The following is a 24307-nucleotide window of genomic DNA, read 5'->3' on the forward strand; positions in this document are numbered from 1 at the left end:
ATTTTATCTATTTGTTAGAGTGAGAGAGCATGAGTGGGAGGGGAGGGGCAGAGGGAGAGGAAGAAGCAGACACTCCGCTGAGCCGGTACCCACCTCCCCCAGACATGGGACTTAATCCTAGGAATATGAAATCATGATCTGAACTGAAGGCAGACGCTTAAGCGACTGAGCTACCTAGGTGCCCTATGATACCTATAATAATTTCTGATAGACTGCCTTCTGGAAGGAATGGATTCCCATTATTTTGGCATGGTTTAGATATAACTACACTATGGTAGGTGAGATGCCAATTTTTTTTTCAGTGATTAGCGAGACTTTAGTCTCTTTTCATTCCATACTGTTAGCTTCACTGTTTTCCCACATCCACCAGTCTCTCTGCCCACCATTATTTTTTTCCATTTTGCTTCTGGTCTTACCACATTCCCCAGGACCAGGCTATGTGTGTGAAGGGACACAAGCTCTGTATTCCAGGACTGGGGGAGGATTGGTAGGGCAGGGGCATAGAACTCGTGCTAAAGTCAGATGATTTCTTGGAGAATGTTCAGAAAATTCTCTGGTTTTCTTCTTGGCATGATTTTATACTCTTCCTATGCCACACCCATACAGCAAAGGCACAAGATATGGAAAGTTCAGAACCATTGCTCTAGGGTACTTCAAACTTCTTTCACTGTTTATTTTTAAAGCTTGGAAGAGAAACTCCAGATGATGGTACACACATTTTATAATCTGACATAAACATTAACATTGGGAATCCCTCCAGTGCTAGAAAATGACACCTACTTAGTTAACTCCTGGTTGTCATTTCATCTTTTCTTTAACTTCTTATCAGATTTCTAATTTCCTTTTAAAATATGATTTTCCTGTAATTTTTTGTAACCTTAGCACTTTTGATACAATTAACTAAAAATTAATTTGGGGAAAAGGAATAACTGATATGGTATGAAACAATCAGGACTGAGAGCAGATTAAATGGACCAAAAGCCTATGTTGGGGAGAAAAATAATTCACAGCTGCAGATTTGGTTAGAACATTATGTTTAGACCATTTGGGCCTCTGACTCCAGATTGCAAACTCAGTAATGGTGTTTTCTAAAATAGCTTCCAATCTCTTGCTTGTGCTTTCAGCATACAATAAGGCAGACTAGTAAAAAATACAAGTGTAGTTTTCTGGAGAGATAGGAATGATTACTCCCAGCTGAGCAGGTTAAACATATTGCTACATGAAGAATGTACTCTTTGCTGATTCTCAAGGTTTTATTTATTTTTATTTTTATTTTTAATGTAAAGTGTCAGCATACAGAAGCAAGAGAAAATTCATTTGAAAATGTCAGAAAATAAAAGAAGCATAGCAAGTTGTGTTGCAGGTAAAAATCCATTTTAGCCAGCAAACAAACAAGCAATGGCTGAGAAGCTTGCTAATGGCTCCTTTTGTTTCTCTTTGATTTAAAGCCTCATGCCTGTAATCTAATTAACATCGAACTGAGTTGCAAGTACAGTGGCCTGTTTGGTTCAATAATAATACATTTATATGAAAGGTTAATGAAATGAATTTTTCCTCCATTCAATTCATTAAAAATTGTTCTACAATCAACGGTTGCTAATGGAATAGAGATTAAATATTCATGTTCATAAATTTTCTGTGTCATTTCTGATTTTCCTTCATTTCTGCCTCCATAGGTTGAATTTTGCGATTACAAGAGTTCGCAGACAAAAACCTTGATTTAGAGGTTAATTGCACGCCATTAATTCTTTTATCAAAGAGGTAGTGTGGAATAGTGGAAGGAGAAAGAGTTTGGCAATGGGTTTGTCTCACTTTGTAGCTATATGATTTGGGGCAAGTTTTATAACTACCTCTTTTGTGTAACGGGCATTATAAGAACTTCTCGCAAGACATTGTGAGGGTTAGTGATAAACTGTGGAAAGCCCCTAGCGCTGTGTGGGACACAGAGGTAACAGTTCAACAGATGATAACCAGAAAAGTGTTTGGAAAATAAAACACCTACGTATATTCAGTAGAACTTAGTGATGATTTATAGTGGCAGGATTGCTATGGTAGGATGGGCCTCTTATTAATTCTAAAATAGTTGTCAGGCTTGGGCCTTACAACCTTGTAAACCTTTGTAATTCTCATAATCAGTGTGTCAGTGTAAAGCCTCTGAGAGGAAAGATTGTTTCATATTTCTGTACATAGATTTTTGATCATCTCTTTTCTGCCACCTCCTTTTTCACTTGGGCCCTCAGACTTTATTTATTTAAACTGCATATGATGTTTTTCCCAGATAATGAATTTACTAGATAATTGAAGCTTAATCGACTGCCAGAGTGTATACTTTTTATTTTTTATTTTAAGAGAGGAAGGGGGGACCAGGGGAAGAGGGAGAGAGAGAGAATCGTAAGCAGACTCCACACCCCCCAACATGGGGCTCGATCTCACGACACTGAGGTCATGACCTGAGCAGAAATTGAGAGTTAGCCGCTCAACCGACTGAGCCACCCAGGCACCTCTACTTTACAAGCTTCTTAAACAGAAGATGCCAAACATAAACTATTTCCCTAGTGACTCAAGGAAATCATTATGGTCATTAATTTTTGTTTTGTGTCTAATTTTTGTCAGTCTCTGGCCCACTTCACCAAAGGTGATTTCTTTTTTTTGTTAGCAACTTCTTTATTAATATTTATATGTGCTTTCAACTCCAAAATAAAATATGCTCTTTGCAGAAAATTAGGAAAATAAAAATATATATATGGAAGAAGAAAATAAAACTGACTGAAAGCCCTTCCCTCAAAGGTAATTCTGTTAGCATCTTGGTTTTCCTTCAAAAATAATACATAGGTACTCCTATTCTTTTTAAATCAAATTGATATCCAAGTATATAGGTTTTTTTAAAGATTTTATTTATTTGTTTGACAGAGATCCAAAGTAGGCAGAGAGGCGGGCAGAGAGAGAGTTGGTGGGGGAAGCAGGCTCCCTGCTGAGCAGAGAGCCCAATGCAGGGCTCGATCCCAGGATCCCAGGATCCTGAGATCATGACCTCTGAAGGCAGAGGCTTAACCCACTGAGCCACCCAGGCACCCCTATAGTTCTTTATTTTAAAATTTTTCTTATTAACATATAATGTATTATTTGCCTCAGGGGTACAGGTCTGTGAATTGTCAGGCTTACAAACTTCACAGCACTCACCATAGCACATACCCTCTCCAATGTCCATAACCCAACCACCCTCTCCATACCTCCGTCTCCCTGGCAACCCTCAGTTTGTTTTGTGAGATTAAGAGTCTCTTATGGTTTGTCTCCCTCCTGATCACATCTCGTTTCATTTTTTCCTTCCCAAATCCCCCACTTTGCCTCTCAAATTCCTCATATCAGGAAGATCATATGATAATTGTCTTTCTCTGATTGACTTATTTCACTCAGCATAATACCCTCTAGTTCCATCCACGTCGTTGCAGATGGCAAGTGTCATTTCTTTTGATGGCTGCATAGTATTCCATTGTATATATATACACCACATCATCTTTAACCTTTCATCTGTTGATGGACATCCAGGTTCTTTCCATAGTTTGGCTATTGTGGGCGTTGCTGCTATAAACATTCAGGTGCATACGCCCCTTTGGATCACTACATTTGTATCTTTAGGATAAATACCCAGTAGTGTGATTGCTAGGTCCTAGGGTAGCTCTATTTTCAACTTTTTGAGGAACCTCCATGCTGTTTTCCAGAGTGGCTGCACCAGCTTGCATTCCCACCAACAGTGTAGGAGGGTTCCCCTTTCTCCACATCCTCGCCAGTATCTGTTGTTTCCTGAATTGTTAATTTTAGCCATTCTGACTGGTGTGAGGTGGTATCTCGTTGTGGTTTTGATTTGTATTTCCCTGATGGTGAGTGATGTGGAGTACTTTTTCACGGGTCTGTTGGCCATCTGGACGTCTTCTTTGCAGAAATGTCTGTTCATGTCCTCTGTCCATTTCTTGATTGGATTATTTGTTCTTTGGGTGTTGAGTTTGGTAAGTTCTTTATAGATTTTTGGTACTAGTCCTTTATCTGATATGCCGTTTGCAAATATCTTCTCCCATTCTGTCAGTTGTCTTTTGGTTTTGTTGACTGTTTCCTTTGCTGTACAAAAGCTTTTGATCTTGGTGAAGTCCCAATAGTTCATTTTTGCCCTTGTCTCCCTTGCCTTTGGTGATGTTCCTAGGAAGAAATTGCTGTGGCTGAGGCCCAAGAGGTTGCTGCCTGTGTTCTCCTCAAGGATTTTGATGGACTCCTTTCTCACATTGAGGTCCTTCATCCATTTTGAGTCTATTTTTGTGTGTGGTGTAAGGAAAGTTTCATTTTTCTGCTTGTGGCTGTCCAGTTTTCCCAACACCATCCCAAAGGTGATTTCTGATCTGCAAGCTGGTGAAGCAGATGAGGCACTTGATTATACAGCAAATATCAAATAAGAATAACAGTTAGTGAAACATTCAGTTCTGTTCAACATTTTAAAAAGTGGCTACTCTCTGTTCTGTATTTCATATGTGATATCAGTCAGCAATCATTGTTATAACCCTTTGAGGTCATCATCATTCTCCTTTCTCGAAGTGGAAATGGAACATGAAGTTTGCTGGCATTAAGTGTCTCGTCCAAAAGTAATCAGGACGGGATTCCAGCGTCAGCGTTGTGAGTCCTTTCTCTTTCACCACAGCTGCCTTGGGAATAAGGCACATAGTTTTTGAGCTTTGGTAATAGTTATTTCTCTCATTTAATGTATCCCCTTCCAATTTCCAGTTTAGATTTGTGTTTGGAGATTTGTTGTTAGAGGAAGACCAAATTTTAGAACTGCAGTGTCCAATCTAGTAGCTACCAGCCACTCCTGGCTATTTAAATTTGAAGTAATTAAAATGAAATAAAATTGAAAATTTAGTTTCTTAGTCACTTTAGCCACATTTCAAGTGCTCAGTGGCCAAGTGTGACTGGCTAGAGGCTGCCATTATTAGAGAGAACAGAGAACAGTTTATCATTGCAGGAAGTTCTATTAATTTCTCTCTTTAAGTCAAACATATATAACAAAATAACAAAAAGTTTGCATGTAAAAAAGAAAAAAGTAATTAGCGTGTATGTATCCATACAGGTGCCTATTTGATATAAGATGGTGAAAACTTATTGAGGGGGTACCTGGGTGGCTCAGTCAGTTAAGAGTCCAACTCATGGTTTCGGCTTCGGTTGCAATCTCAGGGTCCTGGGATTTACCACCGTGTTAGGGTCTGGGCTCAGCACAGAGTCTGCTTGTCCCTTTCCCTCTCACTCTGCTCCTCCCCCTCCTTGTGCTTGTCTCTCTCAGGTACAAATAAAATCTTAAAAAACAAAACAACCTACTGAGGACATGGGTTCTGTGCCTTCACTTCTATGTATCACATTTTTATGGGATATAATGTATAATTTATAATATGAAATAAATGTGATAGTAGGTAATTTGCATATATTTACATTTTGCTGATATGTGTCACATCTGTTTTAAGTAATTGTCTTTTATTTTCCCATACAAAGCGTTCCTGAAAGTCAAATATATAAAATATTAAGAAGGAAAATATTAAACCAGAGATTGACATGTTCAGTGAGTGGGAAGTGTTAATTCCTAGATAACTAAACAATAAAATCTCCAATCATGCCTTTACTTTTCAAGAATCATTTTTTCATATTCTCTAATTTTATTCTTTTCCATCACAACTGAGCATAGTTAGTTGTTCTGTGTACATCCAGTGATATTAAGGTTTTTCTGCCTTTGGCACCCTGTAATCATTTTCATTTTGACCCAGTTGTGTTAAATTATAGATTAATACTGCTGCTTTTTAAAAATAAGAATTGATATTTCTATTTTCCCCATTTCCATGCATTTTTAAATAAAATAATAAGGTAAAATTCAGTAAAATAGTTCTGCAATTTATAAACATTGTTGAGAAAGATGGTGATGATGTGGTAGCAGGTGGTATGATTGGCTAGTAGGTATATCACCATGTTATAGACGTATTCATTCTATAGAAAATGTAAAAGTGTTCAAACAGGAAAGAATATTACTAAGAATAGTAAAGTATAACATGAGAAAGTACAGATTAATTGAAAGCAGAATTTTGTGAATGCTTGAACTAAGTAATAGATTGTACATGTAAGCAAATATGTTTAATTTTATATAGCATTACGTATTACATGTATTTGTTCTATGTTTTATGTCCTGAATATAGACACGTGCCCATGAGCATAGTAATTTACATCACTGACTTGAGCTGTGATAGAGTAGCATGTTATGTTAGGACCGATTTCACTGATGTTTTAGAAATGGAAACCAGAAATGGGATGTTGAAAGTAAAGGCTTGCGGGTCCTTCACTGCTTCCAGGGGTGCTTGAAGTGTGAAGAGCTTACTGTTTCCCACGTTTAGTCTTTGAGTGTTTGTATTTTAACCCCGTTTTAGTCCATCTGGACTGTTGTAACCAAAGACCGTAGACCGGGTAGCTTAAACAACAAACATTTCTTGTTGGGAAGTCCAAGATCAAGGTGACAGCAGATTTAGGGGTCTGGTAAGGGCCCACCTCCTAGTGTCTATACCTTGTTGTGTCCTGACATGCCAGAAGGGAAGAGGGAGCTCTTGGATCTCTTTTATAAGAGCACTGATCTCATTCCTGGCGGCTCCACTCTCATGACCTAACCACCTCCCTAAAACTGCACCTCTAGATAGCATCACAGTGGGGATTAGGTTTCAACATACTAATTTTGGAGGGATACAAACATTCAGTCCATTGCAGACTCTCTGAGATGAGAGGAATGGCCACATAATAAAAAGCAAATACTAACCATTTCAACAATGGGTGTAAATACTTTGGTCGTTAGTTACATTTTTATTACTGCTGAAATATTACAAGCCCTTATTATTAGTAAGCAGCTACTAAAGTAGCAGTCACCACGTTTAGAGCTTTTTATATTCTTCCCCTCTGGATTGTGGGTAGCTTGAGGCTGTGAGAGTCCTGCTTGTTTCTTTTTATTTGTGGTATGCATCACAGTGCCTGGTGCTATAGATTTTTCGGGAATGCTAATGGAAGGAAGGAAGCATGGAAACTTATTCTTGTAACCAGTTGTATAACTTTAGTAGTGTGTGTGGAATGGTCATTGAGGCTTCTTTGTGGTAAATGACTCTGCAACACTTGAAACTCTAGGCATCTCACCTTCAGTCCAGTGTATTCACTAACTCCTTTTAAGTTTCTCTTCTTGGCTAAAGCTTCGGATTAAAACCATTTTTCTCGGGGTGCCTGGGTGGCTCAGTGGGTTAAAGCCTCTGCCTTTGGCTCAGGTCATGAGCCCCGCATCCGGCTCTCTGCTCAGCGGGGAGCATGCTTCCTCTCTCTGCCTGCCTCTCTGCCTACTTGTGATCTCTGTCTGTCAAATAAATAAATAAAATCTTTTAAAAAAAACAAAACACCATTTTTCTCAGGGTATAGGTGCTCTGAGTAGTCAACCCACTATGCCCTTCTTCTCCATCTACTGCATAACCTGTGGCTAGAATGTGGTATATGTGAGGGGGTTGCTGAGGTTGGCTGGGCAGCAAGGGTTCAACATTGCTGTATGGGGGCCCCCCTTCCCTTGCCATGCTGAGCATATGCTGCTTCTGCTCAATCCTTAATGATAAAAATTTGCCCCTTTCCCAGATGAAGTAGGTTCCTGTGAAACCTGTGAGCTTCTCTGGTGTCTGTAAGAGAAAAATTAGTAGCAGGAACCACTACGGGAGAAGCAGATAGGCTACAGCAGATCACATCAATTCTCTTGAAGCTACGGTAAACAGCTGTGCATGTCAGCACATCTTGACCTTTGCCTTGGGAAAGGCTGGCAGAAGATCCTGTGAGTGGCTGCTGAATCTCTCAAGACCAGATAATACTAATTTGTCTTAGTTGGGTGGATCAAATTTTGTCTGGGAGCCTTAAAGCTATGAGTTCCCAGTTGCAAATAGTCTTTTAGGGAGCAAGGGAAGGAATGAATAAAGCAGTGATAGGAATTGGATCGTGTTATATTGAATAGTAGAATTTTGAACTATTTCTTGGACTCCCCTTATATTCTGTGGGTCTGTAATTATGTATTCTTATTGTGATTCTTTTCTCATTAACTAGTCAAAATAGCTACTTTTATTGTGTATTTACTCTGTGTCAGGCACACTGTGCTAAATTCTCTTTATTCTATCACAGTAACCGACAGTCCTTGTTTTATCATCATCAGTTCAACTCCATAGTGGCATTTCTCTCACAAAAGTACAGATAACTAATATAGATAACTAATATGTACAGATAGCTATCTGTACATGCAATGAATATTGTATGGAAAAAGTTGGGGAGTCCCGATCTATGAGTTTGGAACAGGGGTTTGTCACAATTTGATCTAATTATGCTTTGCTTGACAGGGTTGCAACTCTTAAGCCTTTTAATTGAGGAAATCTTACAAAGTTGAGCTTAGGGTTCTAGAGGGCCATAAGGCAGGACCAAAGGAGACTTTAGAGCCTTTTCTCTTATACCTCTTTTCAAAATCTTCTGAAAAAAGGAAGCCAGGATTGTGGGTAGCATGGCCAAGTTATACTTTTTCTCATCTCATCTCCTGAGTGTCCTAAGAAAACAAAACGTGCACACTCTTCTTGTGTAACTGCTGTGTAATCTGTGACCCTAACTTGCATTTAACACTGTACTTTGTCTACCTGGACAGAATATCTAAATCATACTTTCCAGTGATTTCATTGTCAGACATGGAAAGCAGTTGTTCTTTCAGTGAAGTAATGAATGATTACATTTTGTTTTAAATATATAAGAAATTATCAAATTCAGGGGCACCTGGGTGGCTCAGTGGGTTAAGCCTCTGCCTTCGGCTCAGGTCATGATCTCAGGGTCCTGGGATCGAGCCCCGCATCAGGCTCTCTGCTCAGCAGGGAACCTACTTCCCCCTTTCTCTCTGCCTGCCTCTCTGCCTACTTGTGATCTCTGTCTATCAAATAAATAAATAAAATCTTTTGAAAAAATTATCAAATTCATTGAGACTCTTGTAAGATTTTTATGTGTGTTTTCTGCCCAATTTTATTGAAATAACAGCACTGTCTGTATTGGTTGAGGATGTATAGCATGATTTGACTTACATGTATTGTAATTATAATTGAAATAATTACCACAATAGATTTTTGTGTTTCTTAAAACACATACCTTAAGTCAAAAACTACAGACATTTTGTCTCTCTTCATAAATAATAATAATAATTTACAGATATTTGGCATATACATGTGTATACATAAATAAATGTACTTTTTTTTAGTTTATGTTTTCTAGAAATGCTATATTAAAGCTAAACTGTAGTTATTTTTACTTGGAATGTGGTATACATTGCCTCTTGAATTATAGAAATCACCTAAAATGTGACATGAAAAGAGTAGTGACAAATGTCTATAAACACATTAAAGATTAAAACCGTGGCTGAGTCCATTGAAAGGAAGTGATCTTATGAATTAGTAATGAAAGTGCATTTACAGGTTATTGTCTTACTAGGGTCTGAGTTTTAACAGCTGCTGGTAGTTTAAACTAATAGAAGTCTGAATAGCCCATAATTGAGTATTCATTCTGTTTATGGATTGTTTCTTAATAGAAACACTTAATAGTATTACCCATCCTAAATTACTTCAATGGGGAGTTATAAAAATGAAATAAGATAAGGTAAGTCCATATGTTTTGTATATATGAAAAGTGCTCTCTCTCAGTGTATATAATACAAAATTATGAAATTATGTATTAAATTTATTGAGTGGCAGTTTTAGGAGTTGTTTGAAACTTCATTTCGATCCCATGAATACAATTTGTGATAATTTCAAAGTATATTGGACTAAAAAGTTAAATGTGTGTTATAAACATAAAATATTATAAGATTATTTAAGTGAAACAGGAGGCCACATATTTTAGAAGATGTCATATAAGCAATGAGTGTATTAATATCATTTTTCTGTGTCATTTAATCGGCTACAAGGTCCTTTGCTAGTTATGTACTAGTAACATTTTGTTCATTTACTTCTTTTTGCTCTTTCTGCTCGCGTCTTAAGACTTTTCTAAAATTTAAATACTTTACTAACTTTCTGGCCCTTTCTGCAGTTAGCTGGAAGGAAGGATGGTTTCTTTTAATCAGAGTTGATAATACTGTTCTTAAACTAATCCAATTAAAGAACACAAAGGACAATAATCTTATTTTGTTTCTGAGCAAAGCACACATATTGTAGATAACAACTTTTAAATACTATGTTTGAAACACCACATTAAATGTAGCCATGTTCTATTACTCATTGTTAAAATTATCTTAATAACCATCATATACTGATTTTCCCTTTAATTATATAAAAGGGGAAAATTTGAAATAAATGGAATTTGAGTGTCTTTCATTTATCTTGTACCATACCAGATACTTTGGTGAGATATATAAAAATCTCCAAACACCTGTCTTTGAGGAGCTTATGTTGTTAAAAGTAGGATAAAAAATATTTTAAAATCATTAAAAAAGCAATTTGTAAATAAATGACAAAGAATGTGGTAGAATTAATAAGTGTTCTAGAAGTGAAAAGAGTGAACGTCTTAAATATAATTTCCTTGAAAGAAGGATGCTCACATTTTAGGGTGTTGGAAGAAATCAGAATTGATTTCGAACTGTTTACTAGATTTTTGAACCAAGGCAACCTCCATCTTAGGTCTGCTGACCAGTTGTAGTAATAAAGAATCACCATCAGTCTTCTTGGAGCATAGTATATAAGTAAAACATGCATTATCTTTTCTTTATTTCAAGGCATACTTCCGACAGGGTGTTGCCCTCCAGTACCTCGGACGTCATGCCGATGCCCTGGCAGCCTTTGCCTCTGGACTGGCTCAGGACCCCAAGAGTCTACAGCTTCTGGTGGGGATGGTAGAAGCTGCCATGAAATCTCCCATGAGAGGTAAATAGGATGAGAGTATTGGTCTGACAGTAATTTAAAGCAGGACATGTCTAGCCATTGAAGACCTTGGACTCAGGCACTGAAAACTGTTAGGTTATCAAATTTGCCAAGATTGGATATTTTACACAAAGGAAGATCAAGAATCACTGTTGATAGCTGATGTTAATGAGGTGTGATGGGATGGTGGTAGGGCCACTGGCCCAGAATATTATGGACTGGGATTCTATTTTAAATTTTTTTTATAAACTATATGATTGTGGGTGAATGAATTAACTTCTCTGGATTTCAGGGTTATCTAAAGAATACTTTTTTTTTTAATAGTTCTAAGATTCTATACCTCTAAATCAAACACCTCTAGAGGTAAATTGATTTACTCAGTTAGACTGATATGCCATCTAGAAATAATCAAATAAGAGATGATATTAGACATTCTAATATTTCATAAAAGGAAGTATGGATCTAACTGTAGGCTGTGTCTAACATTTTTCAGAGGAACATGAAAAGATTATGTTGAATTAAAAGGAAAGAGAAAAGATAGACATGAGTTTACATGGTTTTCTCCTGCTCTTACTTCTGTTTTATACCAATTGATATTCTGGAAGAACAATGGATTGAAAAATAGTACTGGAGGTTGGAGGCATTCTAAGGCCCAAAACCGATTGGCTTCACTTCGAGGAACATTGATTTTTGCAGCAGCCCTTAGACAGATTGGACTGAAAGGATACACCAGGTACCATCTTTGCAGTGACAGAGACACTAAGGCAGATTGACGTCAAACAGTAGACAGCTAATAATGTTCCATATTAATTAGATTATGTCAGGCAGAACTGTTTTATCTCTGAAATGGCATGTTTTTGAATGAACCTAAAAATTTAAATGGCAGTGTCATTAGATATTTTATCTAGTTTTGAAAATATTTGTGGCATGATATAGTATTAATATATTGGCTAGTACAGTACTTGGCTCATAATAAATGCTAAGTAAAAGTCTGATGAACTAAATGGGACTCATATAGTCTCTGGGTGATTCATAGTTTATAAAAAATGTTTTCCTGGAAGTGGAAGGTTGCATGTTTTAGAAAAAAGGAGATAAGGAAATCTCTCCTCATATGATTTTATAACCCCACACAAAGCTGAGTCTTTGCTTGTAGGAACCTAATGGCTTCTCCCACTGGGGGACCTGCTGTTAATAAACTCTGACTTAGAGCTGATGCACTTTGGAGCTCCAGGGCTTGTGGGGAGAAGTGGACAACAACAACAAAAAATCAATGTCTCTCCTTGCCATTTTCTGGCATTTTCTCATTCTCTCCCTACACCCTTCTGCAAGCAGTTTACCTGGAACATTTTTTTATTTAGTTCGTGAAGATACCACTTCCTTATTCTGAGATGCTTCTGCTGCTGCCTTAGAATACTGGAGTGAATGTGTTGAGATTAGCAGAATCATACTTACCATTTTGCCTTTGAAGCAATTTGTTTAGATAAATGTAAGGAAATCTTCCCTGCACTGCGAGAAATCACTCAGTGCTGCCGTCCCCCTTAGGGTTTTCTGTGCCATGTTCTTTCCCATCTTATACTGAGTGACCTAAGGCTGACCCCGGAGAAAGTTCCATCTTACAGGTGCCTGGAGCGCTTCAGTATTTTCTCCTCTTTCCTTGAGGCAATTTGATTTATCTCATTTATTTTTAGCATTGCCTTTACTACCATGTCTATTCCAGGTGGGTTTCTCTTATCAACGTTTTATAGAGGCTGTTGCTTTGCATGGTGTTGTTCTGGGCATCATCTCACATCTTAACGACCTTTCTTTTTGTCATATGGTTGTAATTCACAAAATCTGTCATCATTTGCTGCCCATTTTTTACCCACTGTTTATTTTAGCTTCATCCCAGTCAGTTTGTGCTGTTGTTGCATAGCTGTGCAGTTTGGGTCACTTTACATAGAGGTCTGATCTGTTGTTGTATCATTTTTTTTTTAAGATTTTATTTATTTATTTGACAGACAGAGATCACAAGTAGGCAGAGAGGCAGGCAGAGAGAGAGAAGGGGAAGCAGGCTCCCTGCCGACCAGGGAGCCCGATGTGGGGCTTGATTCTAGAACCCTGGGACCATGACCTGAGCCAAAGGCAGAGGCTTTGACCGACTGAGCCACCCAGGTGCCCCGTATCAGTTGTTTTTCTTCTGTAATTCTTAAATGTCACAGAGGAGGCTCCCTAGTCCAAGTACTTCAATAAAGAAACAAAGCTCCAGTGATGTGCACAGTATCCCTGTGGTTTGGCCTTTTGGAGTGGTGTCAGAATTTCTTTTTCTTTTTTTTTTTAATATATGTGCTGCCGAAGTGAGCACAGGATTTCATTTTTTTTAAAGATAGGGCCGATCCACATCAATATGTCCTTGTTCCCAAATAAATATGTTATATTTATCCATGTTGAAACTTACTTGATTTTTTTTACGAGATATTTTTTATATTGTTGCTTATACTGCTAACTGGATTAAATCCATTTTACTTTATTGAATCATTACTTAATGGTTTCACTCATGTTCACCAACCAAGAAAACAGTTAAACTACTTCTCCTGTGGATATATTTACATCCTTATACATACTGTATATCCTTAAATCGTTAATGAAAATATAAAAATAAGTATAAATATAAAATGATATGCTTTTTCCTGACCTCTCAAGTTATCCTTTTCCTATTTTTCCATTTCTCCTTTTCAGGTAGCCTTTCAGCAATTTCAGCTCATTGTATCTTGTAAATGTTTATGCAAATTTGCATGGTAGAGCATAGTACTACTGCCAACCAAATTCAATAGTATAATTACAAAGTGAGATTGAGTTTACCTTTATTTGTTCCTCTAAAGACGCCAGGCTGCTTCTCGCTGTGGGTTCTCTTGTGTATATTTTCTGTCCTCCCGTTAATTTGGTAATCTAGACTATTACATTTACGGGCTATCACCTGTCGTGGTGTTTCTAGCAGCTCCAGAGGATCCAGGGAAGCTAATTTTATGGAGTGCTTGTGGAAAATGGCTCTGGAATGGATAAGCTTTTCTCTCAGGGTCAAGTTGGGGCTCACCTTTCATTTGCCTAATTGCCACCCACCCTCAGAGAATACTTTCCTTTGATTTTCTTTTAGGTGGCCGTCACTTCACAGGAGGCCTAGTTCTGAAATGCTCTGTTAGAAAAAGATTGGAATCTAATCCCAGGGCTGCCATTTGCTATTGCATCGACTAGGCCAGGTTGCTTCCCTTCTCTACACCTCAGTCCTCACCTGTAAGAGGGAAATGACAATATATACCTCCTAGTATTGTTTTGCGAATCTGCCACTAGAAGGTATAAGCAGGCCCTTACCGGCCACCTTCCCCGCCTCAGTGTGATGCACTTCTCCCTGAGGAGCACACGGAACAGCCATGTTAATCTGCTCTTGTATTTATGACGGGCACGGAGGCCTGGGTGTGGGAGGAGCGCCGCACCACCCATGGGGGCCTCTCGTGTCAGCCCCCAGTGCCAGGAAAAGCTGCATTTCTCCTGAGTGGTGGTGTATTTTTTTTTAAAATGGTCTGGGAATTTTAGATGTGCTCTTTATCCTTTTGCTTCGTCTTCTGTGAAGTGTAGAGCCTGAAATGTCCTGGCCACCTTTAGGAAATGGGCCGGGGCTTAGAGGCTACCTGTCTGTATGCTGAGGTTTTTGTTTTTGTTTTTTGTCTTATCCTTACTTTCTATTCATTCTGACATTCTGACTTCTGTATTTTCTACTTTTATTTCTATAGAAGGCCTTTGAATCCTTTTGGAACAAACCTGGGAAAATGTGAAATGGCTTAGACAAAGTGCTAATAAGCATGTCAGTTGTTTTTCTTTTCTTTTCTTTTTTCTTTCTTTTTTTTTTTTTTTAGGAGGGTTAAGTTTTACTTTATCAATCAAAAGTTTTCTAATTGTGGTAAAATATGTGTAACATAAAATTGACCATTTTAAGCAGTTTTAATTTTACAATTCAGTGGCATTACATCCATCTACAGGGTTTGTGCAACCATCACCACAATCCATCTCCAGAGCTTTATCTTCTTTCAAAATTGATACCCTGTCCCCATTAAATAATAACTCCCTAGGGGCACCTAGGTGGCTCAGTGGGTTACGTGTATGCCTTCGGCTCAGGTCATGATCTCAGGGTCCTGGGACCGAGCCCTGCATCGGGCTCTCTGCTCAGCGGGGAGCCTGCTTCTCTCCCCTCCCTGCCTGCTTCTCTGCCTACTTGTGATCTCTCTCTCTCTCTCTCTCTCTGTGTGTGTGTCAAATAAATGAATGAAATCTTTAAATAAATAAATAATAACTCCCTAGTCCCCCTCTTCCCCCCGCCCAGCTCATGGCAACTACCATGCCATTTTCTGTCTCTGTGAATTTAACTACTCTAGGTACCTTCTATATGTGGAATCATACAACAGTTGTTCTTTTGTGACAGGCCAAGTGGTTTTTAATTTAGTTGCCTCTTTAAGGAATCACCCTAAGAAAAGGTGACCATTAAAATTAACAGAATGTTACGAACCTCACCTCTAAATTTGGGTTTTTGGGAGTACTTTATACTCATAATACTTTGCTTACTTTCTTATCTTTCATTAGTTGCTATTCTCTCTTTGGATCATTGTTTTGGAGATTTATTTCAGAATGGTTTCCGTCAGTCTCCTGGATTTGCAGTACAGTACTATATTTTAGTGATGTATCCAAGAGTAACTGGTAGTGGTATCACCAGGTTTTTATAATCATGGATATATGGAAATGTTATAAGGGTAACTTGGAAGTCTCCGGGTCTTTATAGTGCCATAGACAAATTGAAATCTGTGAAAATTTTAATGACCTTGATGTTTAAATGATGACATAATTCTTTCTTGTGATTCAACTTTTTATTTTATATAAACTGAAAGACCTCTATTGGACCCATTTAGACATAGAAGTGACAGATCACTGAGGCACCATCATGTTTAGAGATATTAAATCCCAAATCCAGTGATGTTAATATATGAATAAATGTGTGTCTCAGAACTGATGAAATACAGTATATCTATTCACTGAGTGAGATTGTTTTTTAATAGTCTCTACTATGTTCCTACAAGCTCTTCAAATGTCAAGAAATGTGACTTCGTTCATCTTAAAATCTTAAAGCCTATGCATTTTGAAAGCACATAAATGGTATTCAGTGAACATTGCAGAGGCCCTCTACATTTTTACGTAGTTCGTTTAACATAGGCTATTTCATATATCATGCATAGTTTCTAGAAGGAAAACATCTTAACGGCTACAGGCTGATGAATCTGTTCCACCTAGCCTGATAAAATCACAAAATTTGTCTCCTTGCTAATAGCCTAAGTTTACTCTAGAATAGGAATTAGAGTAATAGAAAAATAGAGTTGTAAAGAATCTCAGAGATAGCTAATCTAGCCTATATATTTTTTTACATCAAAAAAAAAAAAAAAACCTTGTCCTACCACTTTCATTTATCAAAAGCATGTATACCTGCTAACCAGAGCTTCTGACTAAAGAGTGTGGGCCAATGAGACATAATTACAGGCCAGAGCAGAGCAATTTGATACTAAAAATTTAAAGTTACAGAAAGTGAAATGGACTTTTATGTACATATCTGTGCACATATATATCTGTGCACATAGATGTACATGCATGTATGTACACATGTATTTGTTCATGCGAATGTGTCCACAAGTATATATAGAAATAGGCATATCTATAACATTATAGATTTATGTAACCATTACCAGAGTCACAATCTATACATCTGACAAAGTGAGGAGATGGAAGCTGTGTGGCTTTGAAATCCACATCTCTTTTTCCTTAGCTGAGTATTTCCTCCCATTATTCCACATCTGCTTCCTTTCCTATAATATTCTCTGGTCCCTTCAAGCTGGCCTGTTCTTCATTCTCTATCATTCCATGTGCCTATCTTCTCCTGACACCTTTGTTTAGGACAAATCTTCTGCCTAAAATACCCTCTACTCTCACGGGGAAGAAAAAAAAGCAAAGACTTGTCTAAGTCCTACCTACCCTTTCTCCAAGAAATCAAGTTATGTTTCCATGAAGCTTTCTGATTACCCTTAATAATCACTCCCTTTTCCAAACTCTTATGACATGTATGTATATGAGCTTACATTTATTTTGTCTGTTAATGTATTTATAGTCTCTTTCCAATATACCGCAAATGGAAATTTGTTCTTTTACCTCTTGTTCCTTCAACTGTGTTTTTATTTAGTGAAAATTTGTAAAATTGAAGATTTCTTTCTTGCTTGCTTGCTTGCTTGCTTTCCTTTTTTGGCAGGGGTCATCTTCCAGGTATTTCCCTCAGTCCTTTAATTGTGGCAATGTTTTCTTTTCTTTCTAACATGATACAGTTTTAGAGTTCAGTTAGAAGGCTCCTTTTTTGGCTATGGTTGCTATGGTTAAAAACAAAAAAAATCACCAGCTGAAGCATGACATCTTTGTTGACTAGTAGTCATTTTGGTCTCTCTGTGTCTGAGCGCTGTTCCTGTGTTTGGGAATTCCCTTTTCTACTTCTGCCTCCTGCCTTCCACTATAAAAGCTGAAATCAACAGATCCTAATGTTCCCATCCTCCTTTGCAACTAAGAGCCACCTCTGAGTTAGGAGCTAAAGGTTCAAAGAAGGAAGGATAGCACAGAGTTTGTTCTGATGGTGTTGGTTGGCAGTTGTGACGTCTGTTTTCTAAAGGTAGCAGTCAGTGGTGGCGGAGGCAGCATTGGAAGCTGTGGTGTCCTGTGTTTAGTTGTGATGGTCATGTTGCTTTCACTACAGAGTTTTTGTGGCACGATTTTGACTGTGGGTCTGGAGGCCTGCTTTTTTGTCCTTGGCAATAGCTCTTCAGTGCATTTCTTTTCTACTTTAAACCAGCCTAGATTGGTTTCTTTTGTCAAAAACTAAGAATTTTGCCTTGTATGGCATCAGAGAGCCTGGCCTTAGAGCCCTGCAGTGGGTTCTGGTCTTGGCTCTGTTCCAAGCTGTCTGAACTTGGGTGAATCCCTTCAAAACTTAGAGGCATCATTACTAAGATGGGTATTTTCAAGGTCTTTTCAGCTTCAAAATTCTGTTATTTTTGCTTTTGCTAATTGGCTGGTGGGATGCTAATAAGATCATCATTGGCTGCCAGACCCATCAGTGGGTACCACCAAATTTTGCTCACATTGATTTCAGTATGATACTATTCTTTTCTATTCTAGTAATTCCTGGGTTCTTGTGCCTATATTTAACCCTATTGGTTAGCTAGTGTTTACTGGTACTACTCACACTTGCATCTTGACAGGTGTAAAAATGTTCTTTGTTCTCTATTTAGTGATCTGATTGAAGGGGGAAAATGCTTTAGGCATCAGTAGGTTTTGAGGTTTCTGTGGTAATGTTGATTCAGACGAGAGCTCCTCAGTGTGGAGCTGAAATTCAAAGCCATAAATTGTAAAAATTACATTTTAATGCAGTACCGTTGGCTGAGATATTCAAGATTTAAAGAGACCAGCGTTTTAATAGTTTTTTTTTTTTTTACATATGTACAGTGGAACAACTAATGTGAAATAGTTTTTCACGAAAGCTAACAAATGCGTTGTAAGTGCCACGTCATTGTAGGGTTATAGCCAGTGGCTCTGCAATTGTCTTTAAAAAAATGGGAGAGAGGGGAGAAGGCACTTAGAGGTCATCCTCTAAGACTCAGGTGGAAAGAATCTCTTTGTGGCTTTCAGAGCCCTAGTCCATGTCCTTTCCAGATACCACATGAAAATAAAATGAGATCAACCTTAATTTTGTCTTCTGTCTTACCTTAGTACATTCAGGTGATTTTTCCTTTTATGCTTTCATTTGTCACCCCAACAAAAGCTGGTGATACTTTTTTATTTGATCATACTGGTCTTAGAAGAAGCAGCGGATGCTGGGTTGCAGTGAGGGTGCTGAGATTCTATTGGGAGAGCGTGTTTGCGTTCATCTTCCAGGGAAAAGGTAGATGGAGTTTTATTAATCAGTCATTCAGATTCAGATTGCACAAACGTTTATTGAACTCCAGATGTGTTAGGGACTATCACCTGTGTTGCAACAGGAAACTTTCAGTTTAGTGCCCACATTGTGCCAGTTGCTATGGCATTATTGTAGAGCATTAAACACTCTATAGCAGTGTTCGCATTTAGCTGGGGAAATGCCTTAAAAATTAACATACATGGAACAATTCTAAAATAGTTAAGTGTCAAACAGCAATACCTGTTATAAAAATGCAGCCAAAGTTTAGATACGAAGAGTCAGGCTGGAGGGCCTGGAATACCATATAGTGGAGTCCGAACTTGAGGGTTGTGTTTATAAGATTTTGAGAAGACAGCAGGATGGAGGAGGGAAAACTGTTCTGGGAAAATGGCATTTGCTAAAGTCAAAGAAAGACCAGAAGAGAAGGTGAGTGTGGCTTACGCAGGTGCAGTGTGAAGAAGGAGACTACCTACCAGATGGAGGCTGGGGTTACGGAGTCATATGGGTAAGTGGACACTCAGGGTGGTGCTAGATTAAGGGTTGAAGAGTTTGTACTTGAAATGGCCCATAAAGAGGTATGATACAAAAAAAAAAAAAAAGAGGTATGATACACATTTGTTTCTAGAGCATATTACAAAAGATTGCTTTGTATATCATCCTACATTCTCTTGTTTCCTTTTTCTTTTCTCCCCAGACTCCCTCGAGCCCACTTATCAGCAGCTTCAGAAAATGAAACTGGACAAGAGCCCCTTTGTGGTCGTGTCTGTGGTTGGGCAGGAACTCCTGACAGCTGGCCATCATGGGGCCTCTGTGGTTGTCTTAGAAGCCGCTCTCAAGATTGGCACCTGCAGCCTCAAACTGAGAGGTTCTGTTTTCTCTGCCCTGAGCAGTGCTTACTGGTCTCTTGGAAACACAGAGAAGAGTACTGGATACATGCAGCAGGACTTGGATGTAGCCAAGACCTTAGGTAGGGTTGCTTCTGTCTTTTATTTCAATACAGAAAGGAAATAAAGCTGATTAGCCTCACATGGATGGGAATAACATATGCAATGAAAAGTGAGTGTGTCTCTAGAATGTTCTCTGTTTTAGAGTACTTAGGTCTTCAGGGCTTTTCTTATAACAATATAGCAAGTCTCCCAAAAGGCCGAGTTCTGTGGATTAACATATTCATTGCCTTCTTCAGAGATTTGGGCTTACAGATTTAATATCCCAAGTGATAATATTGATGGGTGAATCCTTCATCTTAATTTTAATTTTTGTCTACCTTAGAATGCATCAGCATTTTGTCAGAAGTAACAGTATAGTGCAGTGGTTGAGAGTGTGGCCTGTGGAGCCAGAAGGCTGAGTGTAGAATCCCGGCTCTACCACTTACTAGCCATATGACCTTCTGCAAGTTGCCTCACCTCTTGGTGCTACCATTTCCTCATCTGTAAAATAAGTGTGGTTTATGATTATGATCATTGTTACAGTGATTATTGAGTGACTTGCAGCACTGCAGGAAGAGAAGAGATACAGTAGATCTATCATCAGCACGCTTGTAAAGAAGCAACATGTCATAGTGGGTTTAGTTAAATGACTGAATCAACATGCTGATGGTTGTTCAGAACCAGAGGTCATTTAGCAGAGCATTGAGGTGGCTCATAGCAGCTGGTTTGTGTCAAGGTCTTTAACCTCTCATTTCCAGGATACCTATGTCCCCAAATGTAGTTTATTTAATAACAGCAATTACTGTCCAGAGCTTTAAGTTCTAGGACCATAACTTACTACACTGAGTCTTGTAGAAAAAGAAAATACTTTTCTAAAAGAAGGCGAATGAAATCTTAACTAGTAAATCTGTGGTTCTTAAATTAAGATGGACATTATAAATTATAATTAACACTCTAACTTAGAGAAATTTTATCTTTTTTTTTTTAAATCCACTTTAGGTGACCAGATAGGAGAATGCCGAGCTCATGGGAATCTGGGCTCTGCATTCTTCTCCAAAGGAAATTATCGGGAAGCTCTCACTAACCACAGGCATCAGTTGGTGCTCGCTATGAAACTCAAGGATCGAGAGGTAGGAAGTTTACCTGTAGACCAAAAACATGTTTTTTGAAACATGGAGTCTTTTTTGCTGTTCAGAATGTTTTACATATTGTAAAATGTTACTTTTAGAAGTTGATAATCATCGCCTCTATCTTTAATGATGATCAGGTGTAGAATGTCTACCACATATAGACCTTGGGGCTACAGAATTGAATGAGACTTTGGTCCCTGACCTCAGGATCTTAACAGCTTGCATTATTCCAATGCATGACTCTTATTCTATTCAAATATGAAAGGAGGAAACCCATGTAAAATTAACAAAAAATGATATCTTCATGATATATCCATTAAATTAAAGAAGCACCCATTTGCTTTGTTTGAGATGGAGTATTAGTACTGCAAACTCTTCATGTTATTTCTTTGGTGGATTTTTAACTCAGATGGTAGAAGCATATTAAGTGTGATTGAGAGACCTGAATTGTAATGATAAAGAATATTATCCTATCTTTATTAGAGAAATGGAATGTAATGTTCTCAGAGAGCTGATATCCAGTAGATGCAGCATGAGAAAGCGCTTGCAAAGTGGAGAGAGGGTGGAGTTTGGAATAAAATAGACCCAGACTGGAATCCCTGCTCTAGTACTTTCTGGCTCTGGAATCTTAGGGAAATTATTACTTAGCTCCTCTTTGCCTCTGTTTTCTTTCTTAGAAAATAATGATTGTATTTATTCCTTACACAATTGTGATAGGATTATAAATAATGTATATGTAAAGTACCTAGAATGGTACTTGGAATTCCATAAATGGTAGCTTCTAGTACAATTTATTAATAAGGAAGAGACGGTTAATAGAGGCAACAACAAGTTTATGAATCAATCTATGTATTGGGAAATATATTTAGTTACATCTTAGCATTTCACTGTGAAACATTATAGAGATTATTTTTATTGTTTGAATGACCTAGCATCTTTGAGTATCTAGAACATGGTCGTCCACTAGGAGGGGACTGGGAAAGAAAAAAGCCTTTGTTTTAATGGTGTGCTGTACTCTCCTCTTGGGAAGGGGAGAGACTTCCATAAAGTCTCTCTCATCTATGGGTGTCAGAAAAAAAGCCTTTGAAAGCTGCTAAAATGTATCATTCAAGAGAGACTGACTTTAGGTGATTCTATTCTCAAGAGAGTTACCTAACTACTTTTTTCTTTACCTATTTACTCTTAGTTTACAAACAATTCTTATAAGCCAGATGATCTGACTTCTTGATGTTAAGAGATTGAAAAGAGGGATCGGATTTCTAGACAGAAAAGCTGATGGCATTAAGTGAGAGCCAGGTTTAAGAACTAAAACAGCTTAGTTGTCTAGATAGGGCCATTTAGTGAAGGCTGGGATGGCTATATGTATTTCAAAAGCTGCATTTATACTCTATTTTCCTGACCTTTGGGATGCATATGTATTAGCCCAATTACTGGATGGGGTAGGAAGACTTGTAATTAGGATATAGGATTATCATAGGTATTAAAAAGGAGAAGTGAAAATTTTCTGCCTTCCCTATTCTTAATGTAATTTTCTCTAGCCTGTGTTTTCTGGGTTTTATCAACCTTTGCTGTACAATACGTTATTAAGAAATCATTGGTTATACGGGTGGAGGGGACCTTGAGCTTGTATTGGAACCAATTCCCTCCCCAAATATTCCCTTCTTGGAATTTCCACTTGGCCACAGACACCCTGTTTCCCCCCTTTTGGCCTCTGGTTAACCACTACTACAGTAGTTCACAAGCCTGCCTATTGGGAAACCTTCCTTATGTATAAGTAAGACTGATTTTACCCCTCTGGGACTAGATAGAGAATGTTCAGCTACCGTAATTAATGGCCTGTGGCCTCTCTTTTCCAAGTTGAAAAATCCCATTAATTTTCTCTTTTTTTTCCATTAATTTTCTCTTCAAATTGTCTCATTATCAAAACTTGAGTAATTTTTACAATTCTCTTCTGGCTCTTCCACTTTCCCTGTTGCCCATTCTGGTTATTGGTTAGCCATAGGTTGGCCACCACAGAAGCCTTCTTTTGGGAAGTTCTGTCTAGCCCATGCTCCTGCTCTGTGTTGGCATATTTATCTGATTTCTAGACTGACCTGTAGAATTTCTCTTGACTCTCACTGTGTCTCTTCTGTTGTATTTGCCTCTGGAATCATAGGGTACTATTCATTTTCTTGAGAATGTAATGTTGTTTTCTTCCTTTTTTTTTAGTTTTTAATGTTGTATTTGAGTGCTGCTACTTGTTTTTATGCATTTAGCTGGAAATCTTTATCCCCACATCCCTGAAACCAGCCAGTAGCTGTTAAGACTAGAGTTAATACTGGTCCAGAACTTAAAGGAACATACAAAATGCCTAAGGAGAACTATTGCAATAATATATATTTCATTCAGTTTCAAAGGTTTGATTGGCCAGTCTTTTGTGATATGATTCAGTTAAGTGTGATATCTGCTCGCGATGTACCTAACATGTACACAGCACTGCACTGAGGGTTCTGGGTCTAGGCAGTGAGGGTGGGGTCACTCCCCATGAGGGGCTTATGTTATCTTTGAGACAGAACTTTAAGATAACAAAAATATCAAAACAATGCTTGAGCAATAAATAAATAATTGATCACTGCCAAGATGCTCGAATACCAGAAGAGAGAGAGACTGGTATAGACTTGTGGGAGCTTTGTGAAACAGGTGAAACTCAAGTTGGCTCCTGAGTGCGATGTAGAAATTGGCATGCAGGCTTCTCAGATCTGGTTAACATATCAGTCAGTTGATCCCTTATATCACTCATGAGGGATGAGATAGTTCATACCGTTAGCAAAGATCAGATACTATTTTCTGCCATCCTATTCGTTATGCTCATAAGCTTAGCTTTTTTAAAAGGTAATATTTATTAGTTTTATCCAATTATATAAAAAACTCATGAAAATAACCAACCATAAGCCTAAGATTTTCATATATATACATAATGATTGTTTAGACCTATCCAAACAAAAATTGAAATCCTCCTCTGATAACTTTTATACCTTGTTTTTTCATTAATATTTCTTAACTTAATTTTTATACATTTCTGTATTTTATTAAATGTTCTCCTGAAAGTCTTATGGTTTGATCACAAATCATTTCATCTGTACCCTTACTGTAATACATTTAGTTTGTTTCAGAAGCTTTGGTATTATGAAATCTGGAAAAACATCTTTGTAAATACATCTTTGAACATATCTCCCATCATTTCCTTTAGCTAAATTATTAAAAGTGGGCTTCTTGGGAAAAACATATTAAGGCTTCTGATACTTA

General features: G+C 37.9%; 1 protein-coding gene across 2 annotated transcripts in view; it reads left to right on the forward strand.

The window, feature by feature from the left end:
• The window catches only part of TTC28 (tetratricopeptide repeat domain 28), a 635902-nt gene that overhangs the window by 323413 nt on the left and 288182 nt on the right, over window positions 1–24307 (forward strand). For both annotated transcript variants that reach the window (XM_080822086.1, XM_080822087.1), the window contains exons 3-5: window positions 10817–10964; window positions 19661–19933; window positions 20892–21022. In XM_080822086.1, coding sequence (XP_080678212.1) covers window positions 10817–10964; window positions 19661–19933; window positions 20892–21022 — 552 coding nt within the window. The remainder of the gene's footprint in view (window positions 1–10816; window positions 10965–19660; window positions 19934–20891; window positions 21023–24307) is intronic.

Source organism: Martes martes, assembly GCF_963455335.1.
Source record: "Martes martes genome assembly, chromosome: 13".
In the NCBI taxonomy this organism is placed as follows: domain Eukaryota; kingdom Metazoa; phylum Chordata; class Mammalia; order Carnivora; family Mustelidae; genus Martes; species Martes martes.